This window comes from Dichotomopilus funicola (assembly GCF_033296635.1).
Source record: "Dichotomopilus funicola strain CBS 141.50 unplaced genomic scaffold C8A04scaffold_56, whole genome shotgun sequence".
In the NCBI taxonomy this organism is placed as follows: Eukaryota; Fungi; Ascomycota; class Sordariomycetes; order Sordariales; family Chaetomiaceae; genus Dichotomopilus; species Dichotomopilus funicola.
In genome coordinates this window covers 74,229-99,878 of record NW_026944077.1, presented here as the reverse complement: position 1 = coordinate 99,878, position 25,650 = coordinate 74,229, and the positions used below count along the sequence as shown (strand labels likewise).

At 54.2% G+C, this 25,650-nt stretch overlaps 8 protein-coding genes across 8 annotated transcripts; 4 read left to right on the top strand and 4 right to left on the bottom strand.

Moving 5' to 3' along the window:
• Positions 1 to 484: 484 nt before the first annotated feature.
• Positions 485 to 2,310, bottom strand: C8A04DRAFT_38979 (chaperonin Cpn60/TCP-1 family; the record flags this gene model as incomplete). The annotated part of the gene is made up of 4 exons (XM_062784408.1): positions 485 to 1,327; positions 1,404 to 2,059; positions 2,114 to 2,165; positions 2,254 to 2,310. The coding sequence occupies 4 exons, from the start codon at positions 2,308 to 2,310 to the stop codon at positions 485 to 487; spliced, it is 1,608 nt and encodes a 535-aa protein (XP_062634956.1).
• Positions 2,311 to 2,928: 618 nt separating this feature from the next.
• C8A04DRAFT_30826 (P-loop containing nucleoside triphosphate hydrolase protein) lies at positions 2,929 to 4,467 on the top strand (the record flags this gene model as incomplete). The annotated part of the gene is made up of 4 exons (XM_062781537.1): positions 2,929 to 2,931; positions 3,029 to 3,120; positions 3,180 to 3,294; positions 3,358 to 4,467. The coding sequence occupies 4 exons, from the start codon at positions 2,929 to 2,931 to the stop codon at positions 4,465 to 4,467; spliced, it is 1,320 nt and encodes a 439-aa protein (XP_062634955.1).
• Positions 4,468 to 5,416: 949 nt separating this feature from the next.
• On the bottom strand, positions 5,417 to 6,293 carry C8A04DRAFT_13947 (uncharacterized protein; the record flags this gene model as incomplete). The annotated part of the gene is made up of 2 exons (XM_062777907.1): positions 5,417 to 6,149; positions 6,211 to 6,293. The coding sequence occupies 2 exons, from the start codon at positions 6,291 to 6,293 to the stop codon at positions 5,417 to 5,419; spliced, it is 816 nt and encodes a 271-aa protein (XP_062634954.1).
• A 989-nt stretch (positions 6,294 to 7,282) lies between these two features.
• Positions 7,283 to 8,212, top strand: C8A04DRAFT_38975 (putative pre-mRNA branch site protein p14; the record flags this gene model as incomplete). The annotated part of the gene is made up of 5 exons (XM_062784407.1): positions 7,283 to 7,320; positions 7,569 to 7,625; positions 7,694 to 7,821; positions 7,896 to 7,945; positions 8,000 to 8,212. 5 exons carry the CDS (start codon positions 7,283 to 7,285, stop codon positions 8,210 to 8,212), a joined length of 486 nt encoding a protein of 161 aa, XP_062634953.1.
• Positions 8,213 to 9,996: 1,784 nt separating this feature from the next.
• On the top strand, positions 9,997 to 11,360 carry C8A04DRAFT_13946 (vacuolar membrane protein-domain-containing protein; the record flags this gene model as incomplete). Its single annotated transcript, XM_062777906.1, has 3 exons — positions 9,997 to 10,371; positions 10,459 to 10,560; positions 10,638 to 11,360. The coding sequence occupies 3 exons, from the start codon at positions 9,997 to 9,999 to the stop codon at positions 11,358 to 11,360; spliced, it is 1,200 nt and encodes a 399-aa protein (XP_062634952.1).
• A 2,376-nt stretch (positions 11,361 to 13,736) lies between these two features.
• On the bottom strand, positions 13,737 to 15,938 carry C8A04DRAFT_13942 (uncharacterized protein; the record flags this gene model as incomplete). Its single annotated transcript, XM_062777905.1, has 4 exons — positions 13,737 to 14,984; positions 15,046 to 15,312; positions 15,434 to 15,564; positions 15,641 to 15,938. 4 exons carry the CDS (start codon positions 15,936 to 15,938, stop codon positions 13,737 to 13,739), a joined length of 1,944 nt encoding a protein of 647 aa, XP_062634951.1.
• Positions 15,939 to 17,142: 1,204 nt separating this feature from the next.
• On the bottom strand, positions 17,143 to 20,917 carry C8A04DRAFT_30819 (uncharacterized protein; the record flags this gene model as incomplete). Its single annotated transcript, XM_062781536.1, has 2 exons — positions 17,143 to 20,376; positions 20,447 to 20,917. 2 exons carry the CDS (start codon positions 20,915 to 20,917, stop codon positions 17,143 to 17,145), a joined length of 3,705 nt encoding a protein of 1,234 aa, XP_062634950.1.
• A 2,839-nt stretch (positions 20,918 to 23,756) lies between these two features.
• On the top strand, positions 23,757 to 24,618 carry C8A04DRAFT_30818 (P-loop containing nucleoside triphosphate hydrolase protein; the record flags this gene model as incomplete). Its single annotated transcript, XM_062781535.1, has 4 exons — positions 23,757 to 23,806; positions 23,930 to 24,002; positions 24,080 to 24,099; positions 24,210 to 24,618. 4 exons carry the CDS (start codon positions 23,757 to 23,759, stop codon positions 24,616 to 24,618), a joined length of 552 nt encoding a protein of 183 aa, XP_062634949.1.
• Between the last annotated feature and the right edge of the window lie 1,032 nt (positions 24,619 to 25,650).

Below are 25,650 nucleotides of genomic sequence, written 5' to 3'. Positions count from 1 at the left end.
ATATTTGGGTGTTTAGGACAGGTTGTTTGAATTGTGTACGAGTATCGGGACCTTGCACGCTATCCGGAGGTCTAATGGGCTAGCGATGATTTTAGGACTTCCTTAGTCAATAAACCAGATTTTTCAAGTTGTTTCCTTCTTGCCTCCTTGACCAACCCCCGATGAATTTACACACGTCCTCGGGACACTCCTCGGGACACGGGTATGAACAATCGAAACACAAGGGGTCAACCGCATACATGGTATTCGGTGGACGACCGGTTTGGTGTCTTGTTCGTTCCGTACATTTATTTGTCTCATTTATTTTCATTCCTGTTACATGCATTTATTTATCTGTTCCTTTGCCCCTTGGTGTGCAAGCCCGGTCCTGGGTCCTTCGTACTCATCCATTCCCATCCATTCCCATCCTGAACCCAACCCCCCAGGCCTACCCTTAAGGACAAGCCACAAACAAACAAACCGTAACTATCTGGCGTCCCCCTTTTTACCTGCTCAGGGCAATATCATCAATGCGCAAAATCATCTTCACAGTCTCAGCCGCCAACTCAATCGCGCTGGTACTGACCAGCAACGGCTGCAGAACATTCTCCTTCGCAATGTTGGCATTAACGCCGCTGCTCTTGATACTGACGCCGGCGTTGCGCTCGCCCAGCTCGTGGCGATGGCGCAGGTCGGTCACGACCTTGATGCTGTTGAGCCCGGCGTTCTCGGCCAGCGTGGTCGGCACAACCTCGAGGGCCTCGGCGAACGCCTTCCAGCAGATCGCCTCGGTGCCCGTGAGCGCGCGCGCCTGCTTGCTGAGCTGTGAGGCGATCTCGATCTCGGCCGCGCCACCGCCGGCGATGAGGGCCTTCTTCTTGACCAGGCAGCGGACGACGCAGAGGGCGTCGTGCAGCGAGCGCTCGGCCTCGTCGAGGATCAGGCTGTTGGCGCCGCGCACGACGACCGACACGGTCTTACCGGTGGCCTTGGCGCCCGTTACCTTGACCATGCGGCTGCCGGAGCTCTGGACTTCTTCGACGAGGTCGGCCGTGCCGAGCTTGTCCTCGGTGAAGCTGTCGATGTCGGCGATGGGCTTGCAGCCGGTGGACTTGCAGATGAACTCGACCTCGTCGCGCTCGATGTCCTTGACGGCGAGGATGCCCAAGCGTTGGAGGAAGTGCAGGGAGAGGTCGTTGACAGCGTCACGGAGGATGGATTTTTGGATCAAGAGCACGTTGCACTTGGCCTTCTTGATCTTCTTGACCATGTTGAGCAGGTACATGCGCTCCTCCTTGACGATCTTGTCCATTTGGCGGTAGTCGTTGACTGAAATAGTGTTTTCCATCTGTAGTTACTGCGTTAGTGGGAAACTAGTCTGTGGTAGGCCCTCAAGGCAACCAAAAGGCGGGGATACGACGCACATCTGGCTTGGGTGGGCTAAGCTGGAACTGGATCAGACCGATCTTGGCCTTCTCCATCCGTACTGGCCCTCCCGCGCTCTTGATAACGGGCTGTGTTAAGACGAGGCCGTCCACCAACTCGCTATCTTCTATCGTCCCGCCAACCTTCTTGATGATGCGAATGTTCTTGAGGTCGACATTGTCGGCCGTCTTGAGATCTATCGTCTTGGTCACGGCGTTAACGGCCATGGGCCCAAGGAGGTTCGAGTATTGGGAGACGATCTTGGAGGAGAGGGACGTGTTGGCGGCCTGGAGGAGCGCGGAGGTATCTGTGAGGGAGATCGGCTGCGACATGTCGTGGAGCACCTCGACGGCGGCGGCGGCGGCGCGTTGGAACGACTCGGAGATGACAGAAGGGTGGATACCCTTTGAGAGTAACCTGTCGGCAGCTCCTAGGAGGCTACCGCAGATAACCACAACCGAGGTAGTACCATCGCCGGCTTCGACGTCCTGAGCGTTCGACAGCTGGACGAGCATCTTGGCTGTGGGGTGCATGACCGACATGCTCTTGAGCATTGTGCTGCCGTCGTTGGTGATAATAGTCTCGCCCTTGCCGCTCCGAATCATCTTGTCCATACCCCGCGGGCCCAGCGACGTTCTGATGGCATCGGCGACAGCTGCAACGGGTCAGCACGACGGCAAGCATATAAAGGTCCCGTCAAGCTTCGTACCTCGTGCGGCGACGATATTCGAAGATCGAACGGCCAGGGGCTTCTCCTTGTCCTGTATCGCGGGGTCAGCAACAACAGCCTTTACTCTCCCTCCATACTCCCATTTGGCCCCTATTTCCAGTTATTCACGGGGTACGTACCCTGAACGTCGCGTTCCCACCCCCTCCACTTGGTTGTGTCGCCGCGGCGGTTGCCATTACGTCGGTTCGTTTCTGGCTTGAATGTGGGAGCGTCGGGCAAAAAAACTGTGAGTGGCAGGGTTGTGATGGGCAAAGAGCTGCAGCGTATGGTTTTGTTGTTGTTGATGGGCTTCCAGGCAGCTCCCCCGCCAAAAGATACGCTACGAAAGGTGGGACGGCTTTTTTTCTATCGGGTGCTGGAGTTCTTCCCAAGCCGCCACCATGGGCGGTCAGTCCTCCAAGGTGGGGTGCTACCTAACGGGCCATCAGTGACTGCCCTCGCTGGCCCAGCACCAGCAAGGGGATTGCTACAGCGGGGCAGCAGGTCGGTTGGCGCTAACCATTTATGGACTAGGCCACTTTCAGCCTCGCAGAGCTTCTGGGCCCTCAGGCAGCATGGGATTACGGAACAGCTTCGCCTGGTGAGCTGCTTGCCGCATTCTCCAGAACCATCCTCCAACCATCCACCCAGACCGTCCCTCCCCATCTACAAAACATCACCACAATTCGCTGCAACACCACCCGAACAGGCCCTCGACGATTGCGCACAAAACCCCACATTTACCATCTCGAGATTCCAGCCCTCTTCCGATTTCGCACCTGGTCACCTAGCGCCTTGTCCTCCTTGTCGTCACCATGGTACGCCAACCCAACATCGCCGTGTTACCCACCCTGTCAACTTCACCTCCAAAAAGTCGTCGGGCGCCTGTCTTTCTATTTGCTGACATCCGCATAGCCTTCTGCCACAGGTCAAAGCTGGGAGAAGTACAAGAAGAATTTCGCCGACGACGAGATCGAAGAAAAGAAGATCACCCCGCTCACAGATGAGTCCGTCACGCTTCGCATCATCACCACCACCACCACGCACCGGAGCTAACATCGTAAAGGGATATCCAAGTCCTCAAGACATACGGAGCCGCGCCCTATGGAGCAGCGATCAAGAAGCTAGAGCAACAAATAAAGGAGAAGCAACAAAGTGTAGATGACAAGATTGGCGTAAAGGTAGACAATTTCCGGGACCGTTACTGGTGGGGTGCATACGCTGATATTGTCTTTCTGTTTTAGGAATCAGACACCGGCCTTGCGCCGCCTCATCTTTGGGATGTCGCCGCCGATCGCCAACGCATGTCGGAAGAGCAGCCGCTACAAGTAGCACGATGCACCAAGATTATCCCAGATGAGAAGGACGAGTCGAAGAGCAAATACGTCATCAACGTCAAACAGATCGCCAAGTTCGTCGTCCAGCTCGGTGAGCGTGTTAGTCCGACGGATATTGAGGAAGGGATGCGTGTCGGTGTCGACCGGAACAAGTACCAAATTCTGCTACCTTTGCCGCCCAAGATCGACGCGAGCGTAACCATGATGACGGTCGAGGAGAAGCCCGATGTCACATATGGCGATGTGGGCGGTTGCAAGGAGCAGGTTGAGAAGCTACGCGAGGTCGTGGAGATGCCACTGCTGTCGCCGGAGCGCTTCGGGAACCTCGGTATCGACCCACCAAAGGGCGCCTTACTTTATGGCCCTCCCGGTACAGGCAAGACGCTCTGCGCGCGTGCGGTAGCCAACAGGACAGACGCCACCTTTATCCGGGTTATCGGGAGCGAGTTGGTACAAAAGTACGTTGGTGAGGGTGCCCGGATGGTCCGCGAGCTCTTCGAGATGGCGCGGACGAAGAAGGCTTGCATCATCTTCTTTGACGAAATCGACGCCATTGGCGGTGCGCGTTTCGACGATGGAGCCGGCGGTGACAATGAAGTGCAGCGGACTATGCTGGAGCTTATTACCCAGCTCGATGGCTTTGACGCGCGGGGTAACATCAAAGTAATGTTCGCAACCAACCGTCCATCAACACTCGACCCAGCCCTCATGCGACCGGGCCGTATCGACCGCAAGATCGAGTTCGCCTTGCCAGACCTCGAGGGCCGCGCCAACATCCTGCGCATCCACGCCAAGAGCATGTCGGTCGAGAGAGATATCCGTTGGGAACTCATCTCGCGCCTGTGCCCTAACGCGACCGGTGCCGAGCTGCGCAGCGTGTGTACCGAGGCCGGCATGTTCGCCATCCGCGCCCGCCGGAAGGTGGCTACCGAGAAGGATTTCTTGAGTGCGGTCGACAAGGTCATCAAGGGGAACCTGAAGTTCAACTCGACCGCCGCCTACGCGCAATACAACTAAGGACGGGCTTGGGAACGGTTACATGTAGGAATAGAACCAACACATTACCTAGAAAGGGCCACCAAGCGGTTCGCGCAGGGAGGTACATACATGACCAACCAGCGATTATTCCATCTTTTCTTGCAAGTAATAGTGGTTCTCGTGAAAGAATATTATTGTGCCTGCTTGTGATATGTACATGTTCCTTCTCGTGCCCAGCCAAAGGGGAGGGGGGAAATCATGAGGTCGGTGCGAAATAGACGCCCGCAACCCCGTATAATACGCTGCATAATCATGCAGTCGTTCTCCGATCGTCAATCACCCGGTCTAGCCTCGACCACCCCGTGACGGAAGTACACCAAAACAGATTCCGCGGTCTCCCTTTCGTCCTCGTCCCCATGCAATGATGCAATGCTGCAACGACGCAATGATACCCACAGGAAGGTATAAGAGGAAAATAGAATGTAATGATGAACACCCATCTTGCATAGCATCCAAATAACATGCTACCCGCTACGCCCATCCGCAATCCGCCAACGCCATCCTGCTTGCACCGCCATGTCTTATCCTGCCCTTATTTGCTAAAACCTCACGTCCTATGCCCCTTTCCTCCCTATGCCTTGGCTTGCTAAAGCCCGGCCGGATTAGAATCGAAGTAGAGTTGAATGAAGTATGATAAGGTGTATTAGATGGTTATGGGTCTTTGAGCCCCGTTACGTGACTTGGTTTTCGAGTCCGTGTGTTCCACGATCGGCGATACGTCCTCCGTAGGCCCTCGTGGGCGGGGAGAATGAGTGGTTCTTGTTGTGCGGAAGTTGACGTGGTTGATAGGACCGGGCCCCATCACTGTTAAGAGTAATTAAGGATTCCAGGTCTCGATTCTCAGGTTACGCTCCGCGCGCCACACATACACACACACCCGGATCCCGAAAGTACCTCCCCTGCCTGCTGGTAGATCCAGTGCTTCGTTTCAACCCTCCGCAAAGGGAAAACACCCCAGACATACCACCTCCCCGTCCTGCCCTCGCTCCACGCAGCATCGACTGCAGACTACCCGTCTGTGGCCCCCACCTCTTGTCCATCCTTCCTCTACCCTCTGCGGGTGTTGCTGGTCCTGGCCCGATTCATCATCAGCATCCAGCATGGTGAACGATGTCTCCCTGGCGTCTTCGACAGGTGTCGCCGTAATTGGTGTTGGTATCCCTGGCTGGCCATTCTGGCGTTGCTGGCCCGGTTCCCGTGACCCTGGGGCCCAGCCAAGGCATTCGCGGATGCAGACGTAACAGGTTCGTTGGCCGCATCCTTGGCAGTTGGCGAAGGAATCGAGGTCGGATTTGCGGCTGGGTTTGCGGGAGCAGATGTGGCAGCGATTCATAAGGGCTGCGGAATTTCCGCGACTGGCTATGGCAGCCGGTGGTGGTGAGCGTGATTTGTGGTCAGCGTAGGATGTGTCCCGGGCATTGTGGTGATCTCGGTGAGGATGGTGATGAATTCGTAGGTGGGAAGGGGAGTGTGAAGGTGATCGCTGCATCGGTTCGCCGTCGGCCTCGGGGTTCGCGTCGGCAACTGTTCGCTGGCGTTTACCGGGTGCTAAGGGGATGACCTTGCGGGCCGTTGACGGGAAGTCGTGATGGTGGTGGTGGGATGAGTCGATATTGTGAGTGGTTTTCTCGTCGAAAATACTTCGTGGGATTAGATGAGGCCTAGTGACGGGATGTATGATTAGCTTCGAAGGCTGTGGGCAGCGTGACCGGGATCGCATACGTTAAGATCTGGTGGTCGTCGTCGTCTCGCCTCCTCTTTTTGGCCGGCTGCACGAGCGGCGCTTCCTGGGCAACCGACGGCATGGCGGAGGTGTTTTGGAGGAAAATGTTTATGATACCGATTGCTCCCAGATCAAATGCGAGGAAACCCGGGTTGATAAGAGCGGACAATCATAAATGATGGGAGGATGGTTGAAAGTGTAGTAACATGGTATTTTAGAGGGAAGTGGTCGAAGTCCTCCCAAGTACCGTCCCATCAAGCCAGAGCCAGCCAGGACAGGGGTTTGGCCAGCTTTGGTTTACCAAATCGAAATCCATGCCTGCACTGCAGCGCTCCTCCTGTGCCTGGCAAGTCGCGTTAAGTGCAAGCGCCGGGAAATGAAAGGTTTCGGGCATGGCCCCAGCGTCGGTCCGGCATTTTTATCCACCAAATTATGGCATCGTTGAAGACGGGAACGAGCGAATCTCTGTGCGGCAACCACGTCAACATGGAGAACCCGTGGTACATGTGCGTGCAACATCATGGAGCGGATAAGAGGAAGAGGATCAACGTTTTGACACCTGATTGCCAGGTGGCCGAGCGACCCCCAAATGCAAGAAGTCTTGCGCCAAGTAACTAGTTGTCTACGTCGCTTGCGTGTCTCGGTCCGCATGAGCATTACTGCGAATTACATGTGACGATGGTAACGTTAATAATGTAAGCGTAAATATCAAGAAAAGTCAACTTTCTTTCATCAAGGTGTCCCAGCGTTAGTTACCGATTATTCCCCGGCATTCTCGCGGTATCTTGACTCGAGATGAAATCTGAAGTCCACTTTCCACAATGCCTCTTGCGTGATCCGCAGGCCTTCGGAACCCCGTCATGATCCTGCATCACGTGGGCCACTTGCACCGAAAGGGGATTAGCCCCACCTCTCTGCCTTCCACCTTCGAACTTCTCTCCTCGCTTCCGTGTCGACCCGTCCGCTTGAGCCTCAACTCTCCAACAACACACCCATCCACGGCCGACATTGAGTCGTCGCATCACCCATCCAGCAGAACGAGTCGAGAATCAACAGAATCGGCATCGAGATATGAGTCGAGCCAACAAACTTGGCCCGGAGGTAAATCCGTAAGTCAATTCATCGTTTTCGCCCGGCATTGATGGCCTCTTCGTTCCCCGTCTCCACCCGGTCGCACGCCCGCCTTCCACGCGGCCGTATCGGCGTCCACCATCCCCAATCTATCTCGTTCTCATCATGACGACTTGGCTAACGATGTTTTGATGATGGACAGAGCTTTGTTCGTAAAGAATCTAAGGTATGGCCTCATACCCCTTCGCCCCCAAACAATTCCCCGGGTTCTGACATCCCGATTTAGCTACAACGTAACTCCAGAGGAGCTGTTCGACCTGTTCGGCAAGTACGGGCCTATCCGGTACGTCGACTGCGCGCTCGTTAGTTTCCTTGAGGGCTGCTGCTGACCTTGGATGCGGGATATCACAGTCAAGTCCGACAGGGCATCGCGAGCAACACCAAAGGCACTGCCTTCGTTGTCTATGAAGACGTAATGGATGCGAAGCAGGCGTGCGACAAGTTGAACGGCTACAACTTCCAGAACCGTTATCTCGTCGGTATGTTACCGCCTACCTGCCGCCGATTTCGACATGAACAGGAATCGAGTTTACTGACTATGTTGGATTTGTAGTACTATACCATCAACCCGACAAGATGGTTCGCACAAAAGAGGACCTGGACGTCCGCAAGGAGAATTTAGAACGCCTCAAGCAGCAACACGGCATTGATTGACAGTTAGACGGGCCTGCGGACAGCCTTCAGAGCCAACGCAAAATGTCTGGAGGCCCGTCTTCTCCGACATCCCCCTCCGCGACGACAAAGGCCGCTTCGGCGCCCCGTGCGCCAAAGTCGATCGTCAAGAAGAGCAGGCCGGATATTGCCGCGCACGCGCAAAGGATTCCTTACTTTGTGCGAAAGCTACTTCCGACGGTGCCAGAGTGCGCCTAGGCGGCTTCATTGCTTCCAGTTTCTCGACCACACCGAACAAAAACACGGACATACCAATGACAACGCCCAGGCGCAGATGCACGCGGATTTGGCTCCGGCTGGGCCTACAAATTCACCTTACTCAACAAACCGTCACGTCGAGTTTATTTTCATTCCATCAGGAGTTCATATTTTAGTTTTTTTTTTCCTCTGATGACCCCCGCGGTTGTCAAGGATCTGGGGTTCCGTTAAGGTTGGAGGGCGGAGTTTGCAATTATGGGTTATCTATGAATCTTTCCGGGTTGAGCAGGACAATTAGTTACCATGTTCATTACCTGTCTCTTTCCCAGGAGACCTCAAGTGGTTTTCCTCTTAGGCGGTACCCGAGTCCTCAGGTATTGGGCATGTCCCAAATCCCTAGGAGGCTGGAGTACAGCAGTCATAGCACTCAGCGTTGGCTGAAAGAAAGCGATGATCAAGAACAAGAAATCATTCCGTTGCCCTCCCAATCTGAACCGCGGCAGCTGCCGAGCTCTTGTTTCGATGTAACTTTGCGTAAATGATGAAGTGGGGTCCTGAGTGAGTCCATATCAGTGATGATTCAAGAACGCGGACTTAGCTTGGCGTCCTTTTGCTTGACTGTCTGACACACAAGTGAGTATGCGGGGACTTTCGTGGGTTTCAATGCCAAGCGGGAGTTGTTCACAGGACCGGAAATGGGTTCGTTCTAGAAAACCAGACCCGCCCTCTCAGGTTTCGCCGGCCAGCGGCCACGAAACGGTGGTTGTGGGCCCAAGGACGCGTGAACAAACTTCGAAGTTATCTGCTTGGCTCGCTCGCGGTCCGCGACCCGGAGGTGGGGCCGTAACTTGCGGGCTGGCCTTCTGGCCACACGGTGGGCGGCCAATAGGGGCGCCGCTGAGCCATGGATGGGCTGCGTCCTGCGTCAGGTTCCAAGCTGCCCGCTTGGCTCGCTGGGCCCGGGGGTCTTCCTCCGCACCGTCTTACTCGAGGCATCGCCCACCACTTATTCCGTGCCTGTCCCCGTCCACTTGGTGCAACCTTTGCCTTTCGATATTCCACAGCCGTCAAACCTTCGGGGATTTTTTTACTATTTCGTCCATTTTCGAGGCTTCGCTCGGAGACGTGACCAAAAGGAAATCAAACAAAAGAAGACAAACAAGCTTGGCAATTTGTGCAAAAAAAGCAGCGCTGCTCTCGAATTACCGAACCAACTAACGCCGACCACCCTTCCCAGCTAATAAGCAGGCAACCCTGGCTCGAGTTGGGTGAAACAGCTGCTAACCACAACCACGACGAACTGCGGACGGACTCAGCCCCCCCTTTCCTTTCCCATTTCCTCCATTCTCCAATTAGCATTCGCAAGACAAGAAGCTCGGCCAGACACGAGGCGAACCGGAGAAAAAACATACTTAACTTCCTTGAGCGAGCGAAACTCTCCGACCTCTCGTAGTCGCCGTCATCGCCGAAGCCGATCGATCGCCAAGTCTATTGATCCTCCCCGCATTCCCAGATGTCGAAGTACCAGCCCTCCCAGCGATAGCAGCATTGAGCCTGCGCAACACTCCCCACCACGACGACAGCGGCGACGGCGATTCTTAAGGACGACGGTAACTTATCGCTCCTCCTGATCGCAATCCCACGACAGTCGTTGTTGACTCGGGAGTGAACAACCTCGCCGTTGCCACCCAACAAATCTACCGCGGTACATACATACCTCTTACCCGCTCACGCGCCACACACCAAACAATACATCCTCCCGACCACCCCTCAACCCAACCATCATGATACCCGCAGCTTTCACAACCGCAACCGCCGCGGCGGCCACCGCGCTCTCCCAATCTACCGTCTCCCCCCCTCCCGCCGCAACCACCACCGGCTCTCCGACCTCCGGCCACCCAACACCCGGCGAGTGCAGTCTCCTGGGGCCCTTCGCGATCATCGTGCAGCTCGCCCTCGGCGCACTCGCGCTGCTTTCACTCGTATACAAGCGCTGGCGCGAGCGCCCGCAACGGCCGGTGAAGATTTGGTTCTTTGACGCCTCCAAGCAGGTCTTTGGTAGCGCGCTGGTGCACGGCGCGAATGTGTTTATGAGCATGTTGACGAGTGGGAAGGTCAGCATCGAGGTCGCCAATGCCCATGGCGCCGCGGCGGCTGTTGTTGCGGGGACAGGGCAGCGGATGGGAAGGGAGGTTGTTAGGAGGGCTGTTGGGGTGTTGGCTATGGCTGGGCTTGCTGCGAGGGAGGTGGAGGGGATGAGTGGAAGCGGAGCAGGAGAGAGCGCGCAAGGGGATGGGACGTATGTGCCGAACCCATGTTCGTTTTATTTGTTGAATTTGGCGATCGATGTGAGTTTATTTTTCCGTGGTGTCCTCCCCACTGACTCATCCACGGCAAGAGAGGAAGCACTAACCATGACAACTAGACCACCATTGGTATCCCGATTCTCATCGTCATTGTGCGTCTCCTTACCCGCCTCGTGGCCATCACACCGTTTGGCAGCCCGCCAGAGTCAATACAAAGCGGAAACTACGGCACCCCGCCCAACGCTTGGTGGTGGCTCAAACAGAGCTTCATCTACTTTGGTGGGCTGATGGGCATGAAAGTTGTCGTGCTCATCATGTTCATGATGCTGCCGTGGCTACCACGAGTCGGCGACTGGGCCCTGGGTTGGACCGAGGGCAACGAGAAGCTACAGATCATCTTTGTCATGCTCCTGTTCCCGCTCATCATGAACGCCCTGCAGTACTACATCATTGATTCCTACATCAAGAAGAAGGACGAGGAAGGCGATGCCGGTCTAGGCGGAAGCGGTGGTGCTCTGGGGCCTGCGGGGCCGGGCCGCCCGGTTGCGTACGAGGAGCTGCCTGTGTCGGGGAGCGATGAGAGCGATGAAAGCGAGGTGGAGAGCGACGAAGGCGAAGACGACCGTGAGCGGAAGCGTGCCGGTTCGCGCCCCAGCCGGGATCCGCGTGTGCGATTAGAAACTCGGAACCCAAAACCCGCGATGGCCGCCGCGGGGCGATCCAGCCGAGACCTCGAGTATGACCCGACGACCGATGGTGATAGCCAGACGGTGATTGGCAGCAGTTCGAGCCATATCTCGAGCCAAGGAGTATTACCAAAACAGTTGCTCCCAACCGAGTAAAAGGGTTAAGGACGGTGTATGTACCCACCTAGGACATGTTCTGTGTGGGGCTGCATATTCAACGGCATGGAGCAGCGACCTGAGATTTTTTGGTTTTGGATTCTGAATTAGGATTGGACTTGGAGGAATGCGGGCGTCAACTCGGTGTTGCATTAACATCAACTCATTCATGTTCTCTTTTTTTTTTGCGTTTGTTTTCCATGGTTCTCGGCGTCTGTACTTTTTGGGCAACTGCTTCTTATGGTCTCTCTTCTCCTCTTCTGGTCACTCGCTACATACAGGCGTCGGGTCTTGGGGAACATACACACTGGGCGTTTAGATTCGAGGATGGGAACCTAGGTAATCATGGGGTTTATGTGGGCTCACTGCAGTTCACCTCCCTGCGAATTGGATATATACACAAATCTCACCGGTGAAACGACCCATCAGATTTGCTTGGTGCTTCCGAATTATTACCGTCTGCCTCCGTATACGGATGCTAGACTCTTACCCCTATCCGTTGCTCTCAACCTCAATGCCCCCCCTTGTAACGAGGGCCCGAGTGCTCACCCGCCGGCCGATCTCGATTATGCTAAAAGGCTTTGTGGGGAGGAAAAAGGGTGTTTCAATCAAATCAACCTGTCTCCTTCCCTCATTGCCTTTATCGCTGCTTTCTCCTCTTTCCACAACAGCTCCCTCGCCTTCTTATCCTGTTTCTTCTTTTCCTGCTTGGCCTTTTTCTCCTGCTTCCTCCTCTCCTTCTCCTCCCTCTGTTCCTGCTTGGCCGCCTCCTTTGCTACCTTCCTCTCAACCTTGTCCCTGATCAGCTTCAGCTCCTTCTTCTTTTCTTTTTCCCGCTTCTTCCTCTCATTCTTTTCCCTCTTCCGCTCCGCAGCTTCCTCCTTCTTTTTCTTCCGGTTTTCCGCTGCCCTCTCCTTCTTCGCCCTCTCGTTGTCTCTCCTGACCGCCTCCGACAACACATCCGAGCAACTTTCACATATGTCTGCTGCTACCCACGGGCTCTGCGCCCACCCATGGATACCTGGGCATCTCCCGAAGCTGAGGTAGGTTGCGCAACAGGCAATGGTGGGTTCGGGCAGCTGGTTACCGCAGGCGCATTCCATTATTCGATGCTGGCACATGGTGACTTGTGACTCCTTGGGCTTCGAGGTTGTTGTTCGTGTGTGTTTGATATTAGTGGGTGGCTGTATAAGGATACTCTTAGTTGGACCGTGACCACAATAACCACGCCCAAGGTCGAATGTTGTGTTGTTTGGAGCTGTTGTATCGTGATAGTTACTTTCCAGGTTGAAAGTGCTCGGGGAAGAGATCTTTTATATTTGAGGCGTGAAGCCATTTTCATCGCGTTCACCACTCCCCTAACCCCCATAGGGAAACAAATATGTTTGTGTACTTCCACGTGCTGTTAAACGTAGCGCCTCACTTCACGAGGGAGGTTCTGGGTGGTAGGGCGAGGTCGTATGATATTGGTGATGATGAGACGGAATATATTTCTCCTTTGTTGGGGGCTGTTGGAAGGTCAACTCCTTCGGGGGGCATCTATTCGAATTCACGTGGTGTTTGGCATCGTGATCCTTTCTGATTACCACCAGCTTGCTTGGTATGGTGCACTCCATTAAGCTGATCAGGGAATGAAAATTAGAATTGAGAGCCTATCGCGCGCGGTAACGAGCTTGAAGGTTCTGTCTTCCTTTTTTAGCTAGTTAATTAACTACAACTTGTTCAAAACGAGCCCATTATATGCCGAGTAATTTTGCTACGGACGCAGGAAGCAAAGACATGTTAATATCGATTCAATAGTTGCAATAATGACAAACTGGCTCCCCGACTCGAATATAAAAAATCAAACCTTCATTACATAATTAATTAGTCCCTTAAGAGTCGTACAGCTAAGCTGTCGATAGTATTATCCTAGTGTGCTTGGTGACTCGTAAGTAAAAATCAGCACATTAGACTGAATCAAAATTAAAGCTTGAGTCTCAGAGAGTGGGAAGGAATCACGAGATTTGATCATTGTTGAAAAACCCCATCCAACAAATTGGCCCGCATCACTTGAATGGGAACATCAAATTGAAAACAGGGAGCCCTACTAACCAGCCATGGCCGACCAAATATCGACTGATTAACTCCCTTATTCCGGGTCACATAACAAATAGAAAATCAGGAGAATCAAAACCATACAGAAACCGCATCGTAATATCTGACAACAAATAAACAAAACAGAACACAACCTGACCTGACCTGTATCCCTATGACCTCCCGCCAAACCAAGAAGAAACCAATTCATGGACAATTCCACATCCCTCGGATTAATCATGATCCTCCTCACGTCATAACCATTAGCATCATATCCCATCACCGTTACCATTTCCTACTTTAACACAACTCCAACCCAACCTGCTGTTCCCCCCACTGTGGGAGTTCCTCGTCACTCCACGGCGCCTCCACCTCCGAACTGACGACACGAATCTGCATCCCTTCCACACACTTGTCTTGCTCGCCCGCCACCACATCCCCCTTGGGACCCAGCACCACCCTCTTCAGCTGTGCATTCAAATACGGTACGACATACTTTGGCGCCAAACCTTCCAGCTGGCCCTCAATGACCTTCTCGACCAATATCTCTGTCAACGGGATGGAGCCCGATACAGGGAAATCGACCATCATCCGCGCTGGACCTGTGTCCGTTGTGGCGGGGACGAACATGACCGTCGAGCCAACATAACTAGGAGCTGTGGCCCAGTCGCTCCGCTCGGCGGGTATATCGTCAGTTCCTAGAAAGAGAGCTACCGCCGAGACGTCGGTTCCGTTTGGGGTCTGCGGTTTGGCGCGAATAAGGACGTGCCACTCGTGATATTGGTCGCTGTTCGCTCCAAAGAAGATTTTGGATTCAATGGAGGAAAGATGGGGGACCTTGTGGCCTGTTTTGGCACCATTGGCACCACCCTCGGCACTGAGGCCCACGAGGAAACGGCTAGCCGGGCTGGAGCCACCATACAATTGATTCACGGCATGTTTGACAGATTGGGATTGTCCCGCCCCTTCAGCCGCCAGCTCCGAATTCAATACGGTGTCACTGGACCTTCGCAGTAGCTCGGCGTAGGTGTATCCAAGTTTGGTGTGGTCGCGAATACCATCAGCAGTCCAGAAAGTACCATTCTCGTGTTTATAAAATGGGGTAAGAGGTGTTTGACCGTTAACCTCCTGGCCTCGGCGGGTGGTGTAAGAATTGAGGAGGGCTTGGGAAGGAACAACCCATTGGTTAGGGTGGATCGCTTGCCAGAGAGCGAAGATACGGTCGACCATGCAGTGATGCAGGAAGAAAATGGGGTCAAAGCCGGCCCATTGTGTGTAAGCCATATGTCCGGGCTGGGGTGATGGCCAACTAGGCCCTAACCCGCCGACTAGGGTATGGATGCTGTCATGCAGCGCTTCGATTGAGTTGCCGCTTGCTGCGTTGTTGCTGAACGTGGTGTAGTTATCACTGCTCGAGAACAACGTGTAGAGCCGCTGGGCTATGGAAGCACGGTTTTGGTCGAGGTTCTTAGCCACCGCCGAATTATTCGACTGCGCATCCGGACCATTACTTGACGGGCTTCTTAAGGTCCGAACCCAGGAATTCCACTGTTGACATTTCATTAGCTTAGCCCAGGGTGTCCTAATACAAGTGACAGACCAAACTCACAGGACCGGAACTGAAAGCTGCCTTATCAAGGGGCTTGAAGCTATAGCTGAACAGCGGGTTTGAAATCCTCTGGACACCACTCGGCCCATCAATGTCGATGTATGGACTACCCCCGATGCTTTTGGGGAGAACGCTCTCCCCCGAAAGGGGAGCAAGTGCCCAGTCCCAATAAGGGTGTCTAAATCTACGGGCAGCGGCCTCATATCGCGGCCGTTGATCCTCTGGCCAAAACGTTGCGATCATCAGAGTCAGGTCTTGGAGAACTTGCTACACAACGATAAAATTAGCAACATATCACAAACACACAAACACACACTCCGATACTGTCGGGGGTTTGCGGCTTTGCCAACCCTGTGACAAGAACAATAAGAGTGCGGCTGGACGTTACCTCGTACAGAGCCATGTATGGCCGGTGCCAGGCAGGAAACAGAACCGAGGAATGGGTGCAGTAGCCCGTGTCCTCGTTGCCTGCGACAGGTTGCACGCCGCCCCAGCTCTGGTGAGGCATCCCGTGTATCCCTGAGACAAGCGAGAACCTTGTGTTAGCAACTTCAATTCCTGTGTCATGTTTGAGAAACACAAATGATAAACTAACCAGCAAGCCCATAATACGAAGTCGGAGACGTCTGGTCTGTGTACTGCATCATGCTCAAGCCCAGGATATAGAGTGTCCATACATCCTTGTCCTTCTCGAGCTGACGGATTTCCTGGCGCACCTGGATATCGCCGCCGGTCTTGTCTCGGAGCACTATGGGCGAACGACGATCGAGCTCGCGCCTGATCCGTTTCTTCATATTGGGGCCATAGTCGTAGGTAGGATAATGTGTGGCCAAGACCAGGATGTTGGTGAGGCAGACCAATGAAAGGAGAAGGGAGAAGCCGAAGCGTGTCATAGTTGGTGGTAGTCTTTCAATTCAGGAGTACCTTGGATGATGTTTTCGAGGGCTGAGTCCTTGGTCGGGGGATAATTTCCCTTCACATATGTGTGTCGTATTCGAGACCTGGATGAGCTTTTATTTCCTAGGCAAGAGTTCTGACTGGCGTATGTAGAAGGTAAACGAATTGCCGGGGGAAAGTCTGCAGCTAGACGGAAACTTGTCAACATGGCATGCGACAAAAAATCACGCCACCCGCCGCCCATGGTCTCAAAAGGGGGATGGCCTCATAGACGGATGAAAGGCAAATTTAGGGCCGGGTACGCGCCAAGGCCCTTCCCCCTTGAGCGTAGAAGTCGTACGGGAGTACCAGAGCCAAAGGAAAGCTTTGGTAGGTATTCCAGAGGAACCCGACATTTGGCCGAATTTGGAGGTCTTTTCCTGTCTGTGATGGGAATGTGCGATCGGGGTGTGATAAAAAGGCAAGAGGTGATCCGAGATGTTGCGCTGTGGAACTTACCGGCCGATTCAGGAACGCTCTTTCCTGCTCTGCCCGGGGGCAATGGTTATCAACTTCGTCCAAGGGGCGTAGGAAGTCTTAGAAAGAGGCGGTCGAGAATTGTGTTGTTGGGAATTTTGACAGAATCATAAACTAACTGCCGCCGCGATCCGAGGTTGTCGTTTCTGAACTTGGCTGCTGAGGATTTCGATGCCAGCGACGTCCAAGTCAACGACAAACCATGGACGGGCACAGGAGCTTTATACTTGTACCGTTGACTGCAAGGCCACAGGTTGCATTGTTTGTTTGTGTGTCCGGTCCACTGCAGCAACCGCTCATTTCCCTCGTGTTTCCCCAGCATACTATTCATGGTTTCCAATGTCTTCCTTTCGATCTTACTCTCCCCATGGCCGGCTTCGAGACAAGGCAGAGCGTGTCTCACGCAACGGTAGAAAAGGGGCTGAGCCATGTTCAATACAGTCCATGTCTTGGTGTTGTTTTTGCCATGTGTTACCGACGATAGCAGAGTGCGGCCCTTTATCAAATGTTGGGCGGTGTGTGTGTCATCTCGAGGGCGGCGCAGGCCCTGACAATAAGGCCGGGCAAGTCCGAGACGAGACATGAAAAAGAACTCTAGACAAGGAGGCATATTTGAGTATTCACTTTTTTTTTCAACATCAGAAAATGAGACTACACAATCACATGCTAATGTACTTATTTCCGTCATGCCGATGCCGTCAACCCCTGGAGCGCGTTCGGTGCCGTCGTCCTCAGCGGGCCTCTCCGCGTCGTATCCTTGTTATCCACGCGGTATTTCAGCTTTACACCCATCGCGGCCAGTTCCACATCTAGGAACTTGAGCGCGCCCGGCACAACTACTATGGTGGTGTTCTCACCCCCGATCCATTGCACTCCTTGTCCGTCCTCCCAGATCTCGCCGTCCAACTTCATCAAGTCCAGCCCCTCGATTTGGTCCAGGCGCTGCGCGCAGTTGCGGCAGCGAACAGTGCCTACCTGCTTGCGCTTGCCGATGAAGGGAGACACAGTGGGCTGTACGGCCAGGAACGAGCCACAGTCACGGCAGATCCACGATTTGGAGTAATCGGAGCAGTTCAGCAGACGATCCTGAAGTAAGAACGCCGTGCCGTGCGCTAGCAGCGCGTCACGCTCCATTTCTCCCACACGGATACCGCCACCCTTCTTACGACCTTTGATGGGTTGCCCCGTCGTCGGCACCACGGGGCCGGTCGTACGGACCTGGTACTTGTCGTTAACCATGTGTCTCAGACGCTGGTAGTACACCACGCCGATGTAAATGTCGCAGGCGAATTCCTCGCCAGTGATGCCCGAGTACATGGGCTCATTGCCGTGGTAGTTGTACCCGGCTTTCATCAGCTGGTGTCCGAAATAGTCCCCAGCCGTATGTTCCTCGTTGAATTTGAATGGCGTTGAGTCCTGTGCTAGGCCGTGTAGCGCGCCGGCCTTGCCAGCCAAGGACTCGACAAACATACCGATTGTCATGCGGGACGGGAAGGCGTGTGGGTTAATGATGACGTCCGGCTGGATACCAGTCTCCGAGAAAGGCATGTCAATAGCGGGCCACTTTTGTGAGGCAACACCCTTCTGGCCGTGACGGGAGGAGAACTTGTCACCGATGATGGGGGATCTGGGGATGCGGAGCTTGATCGATATGACCTGCAGGGGTTCGTTGCCCGAGTCGCTGCCGATCACACGCACCTCCTCGATGAAGGCATCTTCCGACTCCTTGTACCGCTCCCAGTGTGTGATGCCGTCCCGGTTGAGCAGCTGCCCACTATAATCGGCCGAGACAGTGTGCCACGCGCAAAGGATGTCTCCCTCCCGGACTAGCCGACCGACGTAAGGCAGCCCGTCCTCGTCGACCATCTCGCGGTCCGACGCTCTGACCACACTACCAGGCGCAAACCCAAACAATTTGTTAGCCGTCTTGGACGACCGAATTCTCGAATCATCCTTGAGGCTAATCTTCTTGGTCTTGTATATTGTGCCGTGACCAAACCCTCGCTCATGCGCCGACTTGTTGAGGATCATGGCATCATCCATGTCGTAACCGGTGTACGAGATGACGGCGACCACGGCGTTCATGCCGTTGGGGAAGTTGTCGAAACCATAAGTGTTGTGCAGTGGGGCGCGCACAATCGGTGTTTGACCGGTCTGAATTCGGTACATCTTGTTGTCCGTTCGGTGCCGGATGGCGGTCCCTGGCGTACCCATTGTTTGTTTACCCATCTGGCATTGATACATGTTACGGGGCGACTGGTTGAAGTCAGAGAAAGGCGTCATGTTGGCGAGGATCGAGAGGATATTTGTCGGATCGAACTCGACATGCGTGGAATCGCCCGGGATCACTTCGCCGTCCGTCACTGCGATCGACATGTACGGTTGCTCATGCGGACCAACAAAGTCTTCTTTGCCCAAGGGCAAGTACTTGACAGGCCGGACCATCCTAGATGCCTGAGAGGACATGTAGATACCGGGATACGACCCTCCCTTTGATGGGGGCACGTACCCAATCTCTAGATGAATCGGTATCCCATGGCCGCCCTCCACCTTCCAGCGCCGCAGGCTGTCAGCGACTGCCTTGGCGGCCTCAGGTGTGCACCAGCCGATGATACGCCCGTCAAGCATGACCACAACGCTCTCGCTCGTAGCCGCAGATGAGTAGTCGTTTACCCCTAGTTCTAGAGCAACGCCCGGAACGGCCGAGGCATCCACAGAATCGGTCATAATTTTGCACTTGTGGGCCATGTGATTCAGCAGCCCGCAAGGTGATCCATCGGGGGTGTGGACCGGGCACAAGAAGCCCCAAGACTCGGGAAGCAGTTTCCGAACTGTTGTAGTTTTCAGCTGGGCGAAGAAGCTACCACGATGAACCATGCGGAAGTGACTGATGAAACGCAAAAAGTTGAGCTTCTCAGCCACCACGGTGAAACCGGAGGTTTGTTGCAAGTCGAGACCCGAAGGACTCTGAAGGTTGCCCGTAGATAAAAAGTACTCCAGTGCGTTCCCAAGGTTTTCGTTCGTCCGCTTGAAGATGGCGGTGGGGAACTGGGTTGCGAAATTGGATGAGGTGAAAGCCGTGGTTGGATTTCTCCTCAAGTAGTCACGCAGCGCACCCCTGAGTGAGACAGATAGCAATTCATCAAGTCGTTCCTTGAGAACCATGCCGTACAGGAACCCCCCCAACAGAATCTCCTGGTTCTGAACCGCGTCAGGATTGTCAACGGCACAGTCACCGGCGACTAGCGCGTAGAGTTTCCGGCACATGAAAAGCAGCATTTTGAATTTGTCGAGATCCTGTTCCTCGGTAACATCAACACAACCAAGGTTGACAAGCACAATCCGGCGGAGAAATTCCGTGCCGACCTCATAGTCCGACATCGTATCTGGCACGCCGAGGACGACCCTGAATTTCTCGCCCAGATACGCTCGGGTTTGGGTTTTGGTGTAGAGGCCGTAGGTCTTATAAGTGCGAAGGAGCAGTTCGACACGGTCCGTCAGGAAGGTATTCTCAATGCCCTTCGAGTTCGGGGGACCGACCAGTCCCTCGAAGATCTCACGGTCGTTCGTCTCGATGAGAGCCTTGAGAATCATCATGACCGGCACAAGATACTCGTTCTTTCTCCATGAAAAACGGAATGTAACGTTGCCGTCGTTGAGGTAGTGAAGAACGTTGGTCTGGGACGTCTCGTCTGGGCGAACGGATCGCATTATAATGCCGTACGGTGTGTACGAGGCCCCGCGGTTTGTGAAACTCGGGCGGACGATAGCCAACGGGAAGTTTCGACGGTTGACGAGGAGCAGACGAATGATTTTTTCGATGCCGTTGACAATGAAATACCCACCCAGCTCTTCCGACTCCTCCTTTCTCTGTACCAGGAGAGCTGGCGAGTTGTGTTCGAGATAACATTTGTTTGACTACGGTAGAGCGGACGTTAACAACCTCGACATATCGCGGCCTGGCCGTCGGCGACCAATAATACCATACCTTGACCATCATGGGCATCTGGCCCAATTCCCTAACAAACTCCTGAGGCTCGCCATCGTTTATGCGGTATTCCAGGACAGCCGTCAACTTCCCTCGGTACGAAACGTGTCGCTCTCGGCACTCGGAAGGATAGATCTCTCGCCTTTTCGCGAACTTGTTGGATGGGGGCACCTGGGCTTTCTGGAGTGTTACACTCTTATACCGAATAGTTAGCCTATTTTTCCCGGCGGGTGCCGCTCTTTCGTCGCCATCTAGAAATGTTTTTGTGCCTATTTCGGCGAGCGCATGATCGAGAAGGCCGGGTTTGCCGTCGTTTCGGAAAAGGGCATTGAAGGATTCAATGTGGGGGTCGACGGCGAGCTGGAGAGCGGGGTATGCAGTTTGGTCTGTTGGAGGGTTTCGAAAGAGATTTTCACGGCGAAGTGTGTTGTATTCGTGGTCCCACGTTGTGTTGGTGCGTTGCGGCGCCATCTTTGTGTGGGTAGTGAGGATAGGTTCGCAGTGTTGAGCCGATGCAATGGAGTAAGCCCTAATCGGATTTTGTGACTCGTCTATTGCGCTCCCATAATTTGAGGAGTTTGGTTTTGCCCGAGTCAAAACAACATGGAGACCGCCGTGTCTTGCCGGTTGATGAATGGTGTTGAATTCGGTTTGGGGAACTTTTTTTCTACGCCTTATCGCTTATCGGCCGGGACCCCTGCACCCTGTGACCCCTGCTTCGCTCCCGGTGGGGTCGGTACGTCCACACGGTACGCTCCCTGTTTGTACCTATGAAGCAAAAGGTGGTGAGCACCGAGGCTCTCCTCATCATCCCACCCGCCGTTCACAATATCCTTTTCAAGCCAAAGAATTTTTGCGGAGCTACCTGTGGGATATCTTTCTCGGGTGGCCACATCTTGAAGAAATTTTAACAAACTACCCCAAATATGTTGTGAGTGAAGCTTGCAACCCTCGTTCTCTCAGGCTGTGTTTTTTAATGACCACCCCACAACATTACTTACTGCTAGGTCAACGCGAACTGGAGACGGCTTGGCTTACAGGTGCACCGGAGAGCCCGGCCCAGGAGTCATGACGCTAGTATGTTGAGGGGTCTCAGACGTTCGAGCTGCATACTAGCATGCTTGGGGACCTGTGATTGTCACTTCTCCAATGGATGAAGCCGGTCAGGCCTCCCCAGCTGCGGCCATTGCGGGGTTTTAGCCTTGGTCAACTAAGGCCCAGTCGAATCTCTCGCGAATCCGGTAGCCAAACCAACTCATGGATCTCGCGAGCAACCAACCAGCCGGCTGCTGCTTATATAGGTAGTCAACGTCAGGGCTTCCCAGGCCGGCGAGGAGCGTTTAGGGTATAGTGAGCCAATATGCATACCCCCCTTAGCTACCCCAGCCTCAAAGGAAATCTTGGATGATGGTTTCGTAAAATGTATCCGTAGTGTAGGTAGCCAAATTCTCCTTGCTGCCCTGGGCTAGGCTTTGAGACCCTTGTTCAGCGGAACTGTGGCCCATGCAAAACGCATTGGGCACCCACCCACGGAGGCGTGGGCACTGAAAGTGATTGACAATTGCCCATCCACCTCCGCATCTGGATATTTGCAACACATCCCGCGCCCGCTATGGGGAATCGGAGGCGCTTGCTTTTGCAACGCTGCCGGATCCATCATTGGCCCCAAATTGAGTTGCCTTTGGGGGCACGCCGGGAACCGATCGAGTCTCTTCGCCCGCTTCAAGCCCTCGCGTGGGTCATTGGTTTCCTTGACGTGGGGAACCCTTGGCCAGAGCTTCGGCTTTAGAGCTGGATGGCCCAATCGCTGTTCAACGGCCAGTGACCCCGCTGTTGGCGGCCGGTTGCTGTCCTTTCCCCAACCCGTCAACCACAATTGCATCAAACGACGTTTGTCCTATGTATTCTCCGATAAATAGCAAGGCCACCACCCCAGTTCCATCCGCTTTCTGAACGGACACTATTCGTGGCTAAACAACTCACAGCAACGACAGCAGCAGGAACAAGACCCACCCTTCAGCCGGGCCCGGTGTAGTGGAAGCTTCCCATGCCCAGTCGGCTCGGAGAAATCGGGCTGGAGCCGTCTCCCTACCTCTACGTTATCCATTTTACTCACGTTAGTTCCCGGTTTACTCCCATAAAGTTAGGCGTCTTGACTGCCTGATTCTCCTGTTTTTCTGGAGGCTTCCCAAAACGCTAGGGCTAGGGGCATAGAAACTACACCTCACAACATATATCGTATCCCTCATCGACATTCCTTGGGGCATCTCAGATCGGCTCGGCCGCTTGGGCACAAAACATCCAGGTCCCTGCAGCATCCACAGCGGCAACGTCCTGCAGCAGCTCCTTGCAGATCCAGCCTTCCTTGCGCTCCCGTTTCCCGTTTTCCCTCTGATGCACAATACAACCCTCCTGGCCACCGGACCGGCTCTTTCTTGCGACCTTCCATCTTAAAGGACTTTTTCAACGCACTTGACGCCGCCTCCCCTGACGCGCAGCCGCAGCCGCCGCTTGACCCTGGGTCTCAGCACTGACTTTGTGACTGCAACCTAGGACGTGTTGAGCCGCCCGCACCCCTCGCAGAGAACCACCTCATGCTACCTGGAGCCGATCGTCTCGTCTCGCCTTGCCGACAACCTCCTTTCATACATTCCTTCCCCCCCTCCCTACCCCATCTCGGCGCTCCAGCCCAGAACTTCTCCCCCAGTGCTAGCCGCCCGCTTGCCGCCTCAACACTCATCCATATTTTTGTTCCCGCGCATCGAGGCACGGGCCAGAGCTTGAGCTCGCGCAACGAGATCGCTTTCCCGACCTAGGGTGGTTTTTGTGTTCCCTGGCGGCATACCTCCCCTTACATTGGTGGGCCTGGTCACTTGCTCGTCCGCCCACACTCAACCCCGGTTCCCTTCACCGATCACAAACAGCTTTGCTTCATTTTGGTTCCTTAATTTATTCTTACGAGTCTACAAAGAAATAACACCTGATCGAGTCAACACGCGCGAAGGTGTAATCTTGCTTTTAGCGCCGTCTGCGGGCTTGAAGCAAAGAGCGCGGAATCTTCTTATAAAGCCAGGATTCTCTCAGCTGAGACTTGTCACCGCCCCATCCGTCACCTTCTCTCTCCGACCTACCGAGTTATCGATCGACCCGGCCCCGGAAGACGCACTTGCACTACGAATCCCTGGCGCCGCGAAATCACCAACCTGCGCGACTTTTCCCAATCTTCGCTCGCAAGTTGGCCAGGTCCCCAAACCCTTCGAATCCCCTCTGAAATCTCCATCGACGACAACAAATTTGACCCCCAACAACCATGGCGGGACTCTTCAGAAAAGTGTACGACTGGCTGCTGCGGACATTTTGGTAAGTTTTGCGCCGGTCATGCACCTCCCCCGCGCCGCCTAGCTGCGGGGCAATGCCGGGTCTGCATCTCACAGGTGGTGCATCACGACGATGTCTGGTGTGTAAATGGCTAATTGAATGCAGGGCGACGGAAATGGATGTGACCATGATCGGATTGCAGAACGCTGGCAAAACATCGCTCCTCCGCGTGCTCTCGGTGAGTCGGTCGACGAAATCGTTCCGTAGTGATGAGGGACTCGTGAATTACTGACACCGACTTTTCCTCGTCAATAGGGCGGCGAATTCGCAATCGAGTAAGCAGCAGCCCGTCCCTTTCCTTTCCACAACACTTCCGCCCCCCTCAAGACTTCACGACCGATTTGGGGGTTTCTCGACCCCAGCTGACCCTCCTTGTTATCTGTAGCTCGATACCCACCGTTGGCTTCAATATGAAGCGAGTGCAACGGGGGCATGTGACACTCAAATGCTGGGATTTGGGCGGTCAACCCCGCTTCCGGCCGATGTGGGAGCGGTACTGCCGCAATGTGAACGCCATTGTCTTCATTATCGACATCGCCGATCTGAACCTGCTCCCCATGGCCCGCGAAGAGCTACACGCGCTCATGAATCAGCCGAGCCTCGAAGGGATCCCGCTCCTTGTGCTGGGCAATAAATCAGACCTGCCCAACAAGTTGTCGGTTGATGAGCTGATCGACGCCATGGATCTGAAGAACATCGCCCACCGCGAGGTTTCGTGTTATGGCATCTCGGCCAAGGAGGAGACAAATCTCGAGGCCGTACTTCAGTGGCTGATGAAGTTTGCTAACCGATAAACGAGCCGCTATCGCCACGACGTTGGTTCGTGGATAGAGAGAGGTTTGTCATCGAGTGTCTGAATACCCAATTTTTGGTGGCGGGTTCGGGGAATATCGGGATCAATTCTGGAAGGTCGCGTAGCCAGGGCGTTCCGTTTTCGTTTTGTGCTTCCCTTAGTTTCCTTAAAATGTTGTCTTTCTTTCCTTGTTGGCACAAATCCCCGGGGGGAAAGAGGTTCGGATATCGGCCGACGACGACCACTACCGACACACAGCCGATTCTTCCCTCTCGGTATCGTCTATTCCACCTTCCCCCTTTTTTGTTCGACGGGTAGGGAATCCTGTCGTGCAGTCAACGTTTCCAAAACCCACGGTCTTCCTCAAGATTAGATGGGTGTGTGTGAGAGAGGGAGAATGGAGCAGGTCAGAATCGCATCTCGGCGCGATATCAACGAACTCAGATCGGAGCCGCAAGGCCGGGTATGCTAAACAGCATCTATCTACAAGCGGCGCTTGCCGCTCGCAGCAATGTGGGATGAGGAGGAGGATATTGGAGGAAGGGTGGGGGAGGACGGCGTCTTGTGTTTCTTCTCCCAAGGACCAATTCTTTTAGGATACGTTATATCAAAAGAGACGATAAATGGGAGTGAAAGGCCGAAGGAAGAAGCGGCGGAGTGTCTGATGTATCCGGCCGAAATGAATTTGTCTTTTTTCTCTCTCTCCTTTTTTTTAATTAGCAGAGCGCTAGTGTTGGATAATGACAATGATGAGATATTTCTAGGAGAAAAGTGAGCCAAACTTGAAAATATGAGAAGTCAGAAAAGAGAAGAGAAATGGGGAAGCGAGTCTTAGATAACTCTCCCTCAGACTCGGTCCAGCTCAGACCGTTTGTGTGAGCGTGAGATGCCAACCACTTGGATCTACCCCGCCAAAACCGGCGAGATTATGGGTTTGGGAGAGCGCGCTGCTTCGTGTGTCCGGGTCTGCGCAAGACAATGAACAGCTTCTCATCACTCGCCCGAAGCTGAGGCCAAAACTCAATCAGAGGAG